This window comes from Vulpes vulpes, chromosome 8 (genome assembly GCF_048418805.1).
Source record: "Vulpes vulpes isolate BD-2025 chromosome 8, VulVul3, whole genome shotgun sequence".
Lineage (NCBI taxonomy): Eukaryota > Metazoa > Chordata > Mammalia > Carnivora > Canidae > Vulpes > Vulpes vulpes.
Genome location: NC_132787.1, coordinates 14173402 through 14179401, shown reverse-complemented (window position 1 = coordinate 14179401; position 6000 = coordinate 14173402). Strand labels below are relative to the sequence as shown.

Here is a 6000-nt window from a genome sequence, read left to right as displayed (position 1 = left end):
ATAGTATTTTCCTCCAGAAAAGGAGGCAAAATTACAAAACAGCTGAGTTCCTCTTTACAGAAAAATCCCTTCTTTAAAATTAAAGAAATATATATTGGGCAGCCCGGGTGGCTCAGCGGTTTAGCGCCGCCTTCAGCCCAGGGCCTGATCCTGGAGACCCAGGATCAAGTCCCGTGTCGGGCTCCCTGCATAGAGCCTGCTTCTCCCTCTGCCTGTGTCTAGCCTCTCTTTCTCTGTGTGTCTCTCATGAATAAATAAATAAAATCTTTAAAAATAAAATAAAATAAATAAAGAAATATATATTACATTGTGAAATATAGCACACATATATAAGAGAAATATAGGTACAGTTTAACTTAGGACTCACGTCGAGAACTAGAACATTTCTAGGACCCCAGAAGCAGCACCACACCCCATCACTCAACTCACCTCCTGCAACACCTGCCAGTCTCCACCCTTCTATTTCTTCTTCAATAACCAGTCACTATTGTCCTAACATTTGTGGGAATAACTTTTGTTTCATCATCTATGTTCAAATGCCTAAGTTATATAGTTTTAATTCCTTACATAGTGAGTTTCCTTGGTTCATCAAGATTACGTTAGAATTCAAACTTTTCAAGAATATTTCATGTCTAGTGAGGAAAAACAGGAATGCTTATGAAGTACTGGAAACAACAATAAAAAAATGCCGTTCCTTATATCACACACAGACAAAACAAAGTTTTACAAACACTATTTTCATACAATTAGAAAAAGAACAAGAGAATGAAAACAATTCAGAGCAACACGTTTATTGAAGCCCTCACTAAGCTTTCATTTACAAGCAAATATACTCAGGGGGAAAAAAAATCACAAGACAATATTTTCAAATGTTATACCATCTACATAAAAATTAAACTTGCAGAATTTACAAATTAATATTCTGAGCAGACAGATAAATTATACATCCTTTTGCAAAATCCAATCTACAGCATTTAAAAATTCATACAGTTACAATGTAGGACATTCTCTCTTTACAATCTACTTATTTACATAGCTTTTCCCACTTCAGATGATATAGTTCTCATCATAACTACCTAGGTTTGCAAACATAGTGTATTTAAAATATATTTAGCAGCATATAAAAAAATTAGATAAAAGGGGAAGGAAATACTACTTTTAAATAAAAATGAAATCAAAAGGTGGTAATAGAAATAACTCCATAGGAAAATAGATCAAAATAGATTTCTGTTAGGACCTCAAAAACGTTTCCCATCACAGAATGTATGCACAGCACTAATAAAACAATTTAACAGCATTTTAGTCCTGAGCACAGAATATAGCACAGCTGCAAAACTTTGGTCAATACAAGTAAACATCAATATTTAACACAAACTGTTTAACATTCTTTGTTAGTAGATGAAGGTCAATTCCATCTTATGAAAAATCATCAATAATATTCTCCTTATTTTTTTCGCATTTTATTAAAAGGGCTTTGAAATTTGGGAACTTTCTATAGACTCCTACAAATACCAGACAAAGGTACCACAAACTGACTAACATCTCCAACGTGTTTAAATATACAAATCATCTGAACAGTTATATGATGAGTAACCAATACGTTGTATCCCAGGTGTTTTCTGTCACAAAAGGAGATATATAATTCAAATACTTTTAATTTTAAGGTGTTTTTTTAGCTAGGCACAAAAATCCAGCCACAAAATAAGTGTGAATCAAGCAGTATACCAATTAAAGGATATATATGTATTGGCAGAATTAAGCACACAGGCTAGTATACAATTTTATTAGAATATCATTTATATTCAGCAGTTGGATTCAGATATATTTTCCAGTTAATCCCATTCATAAGTTTTTGCCTAATAAATACAGGGCAACAACTCATAATGAACATACAGAGTATTATCACAGTATTCAGTTCATGACTATCTTCATTCATGTTTAATTACTGGCAATATCCTCCCCCAGATCTCCTATGTCAGAGATCTGGCCATCTTGCAAATTGCGAGCCTTCCAAATTCTCACAGTTCGATCACTACAAAACAAATTAAAAATGAACATGTGAAAAGAGGCAGAAAGATAAATAGTTCTTAGGATTATTTATTGTGAAAACACTTTTTGAAGAGGACTTCAATAGACATGAGCAAAAATATACATTGTCCCATAAGCATATCAAGCAGATACCCATTATAATGATATTAAAAATAGTTCATATTGTCAAGAGCTTACTGTATGGCAGGTATTATTACTATGTGCCCTTCAAATATAAATACATTCACTTATCTTTAATTTATCATAAAGATAGATAATGCTATTATCCCCTTTTTACTGATGAGCAAATTGAGAGCCAGAGAGGTTAATTTGCTCAATATCACAAAGTATGTGATAGAACCAAGATTTCAAACTAGGCAGTATGGTTCCACGGCCCCACCTCCTAATCACTACACTGCATCTGCACTTATTATTTTTAAAAAACAACACATGAGGGCAGCCCACTGAGGGCAGCTCAGCGGTTTAGGGCCGCCTTCAGCCCAGGGCCTGATCCTGGTATCCGGGATCGAGTCCCACGTCGGGCTCCCTGCATGGAGCCTGCTTCTCCCTCTGCCTGTCTCTCTGCCTGTCTCTCTCTCTCTGTCTCTCATGAATAAATAAATAAAACCTTAAAAAAAAAAAAACACATGATACAACATTGGTCAGAGATCTTCAGGCACAGAGTAAGGTAACAGTAAGGCTTTTGAGAAGAGAGGAGAGATCAGGGCAAGGATTCCAGGGGGTTGTTGAATCTGGCCACAGTCAGGAAGAGATATGCTCAGATGAAATCAGCATTAGCCCATAGTAAAGGCAGGAGGCTACTGAGAAGTAGACTGATCCTCCACTATTATGAAACATAGAAGATTCAAAGTTCTTCCGAGAAAACTTGTTCTTATTCACCCAGCATGGAGGTACTGGGGAGTGGTCATTAAACCATCATATTTCTTACTGTGTCTCTCATAGCTTTAAGGGAGTGGTACTTTTCTCCAATTATCTAATAAACTCAAAGCCAAAAGAAAGAGTTTCCACAGAATTTCATAGTGAAGAGGCACTTCAGAGATTATGCAGTCCATTTCAAGGAGAAAGAGAGTTTAATTATATGTCCAATGTAACATAGTAAAGGGCAGAGTGAGCTTAGGACCTAGGCTTTCTAGTTATAATCAGTAATCTTTGTTCTTCCCTAAGAGTTCATATCACAAGCAAACAAAAAAACCTCTTTTTCTATTTTTTGTATCTCTATGAGATGATAGATGTTAACTAAACTTACTGTAGTAATCATTTCACAATATATAAAAGTCAAATCATTATGCTGTATACCTGTAACTTATACAATGCTATATGTCAATTAATCTCAATAAAACTGGGGGAAAATAATCTTCTCACCAACCCACATAGCATACGTACACTGATAACAGCAAGGTGATTATGTTCATTCATCTACCTATTCATCTACCCATTCATCTACCCATTCACTCATTCAACTACCCATTCAACAAATGCTTATTGAGTACTTGCTATGTTCCAGGCACTATTCAGATGCTTGGGACAACTTAAAAACAGACAAACAGCAAAATTCTCTTCCATTGTAGATCATACATTCTAACAAGAGGAGATAGACAATAAACCATATTAAATAATTAAATCATGAAGTTTATCAGAAAGTAATACATGTTATAGAAAAAGAAAAGACAGCATGGAAAAGACAGCAGCTAGGTGATAGAAGGGGTTACAATTTTAAATAAAATGGCAAGGTTACCCCTGGTGAGAAAGAAAAACATTGGAAGAAAGTTGGGATCTCTGAAGGCAAAGCATTCTGGGCAAAGGGAGCAACCAGGGCAAATGTCCTATGGCTGAAACAAGGTTGGTGTGTTCAAGGACCAGCAAAGAGGTTATTGAGGATTGTAAAAGAAGGAGCAAGCGGAGAGGTACTAGAAGGTAAAGTGAGAGAGATAACAGATGATCAAAGGGTCACATCAAGTACAGTCTCTATTGTAGGTAAAATAGGAGACCACTCCAAGAGTTTGAGTAGAGAAGGAATATGATCTGACTTGTGTTTTAAATGGATTACTCTGACTTCTGTGTAAAGAATAGACTACATGAGGACAAGGTACTTTGTTTACTAGGAGGCTACTGTAGTAGATCCAAGAGCTAATGATAGGCTAGAATCAGTGAATTAGCAGAAGACATGGTGAAAAGTGATCAAATTCCAGATATAATTTAAAGGTAGAACACCAACAGGATTTGTTCATGGACTGGATACGGAGTGTAAAAAGAGTGAAAGTTTCTGGCCTGAGCAATGGAGAAGACAGTGATGCCATCAACTGATGTGGAGAAGGCTGTAGGATGAGCAGGTTTCCTGGGAAGGTCAGGAGTTCAGTTTAAGACATATTAAGTCTGAAACGATCAAACTTCTACTACTAGTCATGACAGAGTAACTTGCACCAGGTTAGGTTTTTTGATGTAAACAAAGTGAAAACCTGACAAACTATATGAAACAACTATTTTCAGACACTAGACCATGGGGAGTACAAGGCTGTAGTCCCTGAGAAAAAGGAGAGAAGTGAATTCCAGGACAGCCCTGGCTCTTGCCCTGGAAGTACTTTCCAGACTACAGCACAGGGAGAGGAACTCAAGCAGAGAAGAACCACAGAACCACTGAGTTGAAGAGATAGAAATAAAAACATGAGATAGTTGGAATTTTCAGGATCAAGTAGAGAAGAGAACTATACAGAAAGAACTATGGAGCTATGGGGAAAGAATTCCATAAATCCACATATAGGCCCCTAATGTCTCTGACTGAATGCTAAGTTACCCATGATTAAAGTAAGATTATAAGGCCAGCAAACAAAACAAAAAACAAAACAAAACAAACCAACTACTAGTGAGCTGCAAGTTGAATAATTACCAGAGCCCACAGAGGGCTATGAACCATTTAAGTTCTGACCAGTAAGTAGGTATTATCAAACACCCAGGGCATTCAGTAGGAATCCAAGAATTAAAAACCAGTCTCAAAAAGATAAAGCTGAACCACAAGCAACTTAACTGCCTGACTAAGGTCCAACACTCTTTAAAAGAATAAAACAAAATCCAGGGGCACCTGGGTGGCTCAGGTGATTAAGCATCCCACTATTAATTTCAGTTCAAGTCATGATCTCACAGTCGTGTCCAGCTTGACCCTGGACATGGAGTCTGCTTAAGATTCTCTCTCTCCTTCACCCTCTGCCTCTCCCTCTCCAATAAAAATAAAATTCCTTAAAAAAAAATACAACAAAATCCAAATACTCAAAACACAGCAATATCATGTTCAACATCCAGTAAAATATTATTTGACATAAAAAAGTAGGAAAAATGAGGGGCGCCTGAGTTGGTTAAGCATCCAAATCTTGATTTCAGCTGAGGTCGTGAGATTGAGCCCTATGTCAGGCTCCACATGGAGTCTGCTTAGCACTCTCTCTGCCCCTCCACAAACCCCTCACTCACACACTCATTCTCTCTCTCTCTCTCTCTCTCTCAAATAAATAAATAAATCCTAAAAAGCAGGAGGGCAAGAAAATGAGACCCATAATCATAAGAAAAAAAAATCAATTAATGCTACAGATCTGGATTTATAAATATATAAGTAAATTGCAAAAGAGCCAGAAATATTAGCTATGAAAGAATTACTATACAAAGACTAAGTTATAAAGTGCCTTGTTTTTCCCACTTATAAAACAGAGATTATTTTTATAATTATTAGAATGTATACCTTTTAGAGGTCTTATGAAGATAAAAGAATTAAGGCCTAGAAAGCACTTAGAACAATGCCTGGAAAATACTAAGTACTATATAAATGTATGTTAATTGACAAATAAATAAGTGGAACTAATTTGAAAACAGGCCTTCTGCTTTTATTGACCTTTTTTCTGATTTTTAAGTTACACAGTAAATACATTTGCATATGGTACACCATGGGTAAACTGAGAAAAAGTTCAG

At 36.2% G+C, this 6000-nt stretch overlaps 1 protein-coding gene across 22 annotated transcripts in view; it reads right to left on the bottom strand.

Annotated features, from left to right (window-relative positions):
• Positions 1 to 775: 775 nt before the first annotated feature.
• The window catches only part of KIF21A (kinesin family member 21A), a 145857-nt gene continuing 140632 nt past the window's right edge, over positions 776 to 6000 (bottom strand). For all 22 annotated transcript variants that reach the window (XM_072765570.1, XM_072765571.1, XM_072765577.1 and 19 more), the window contains one exon: positions 776 to 2032. In XM_072765570.1, the coding sequence (XP_072621671.1) occupies positions 1939 to 2032 (94 nt within the window). In that variant the 3' untranslated portion in view covers positions 776 to 1938. The remainder of the gene's footprint in view (positions 2033 to 6000) is intronic.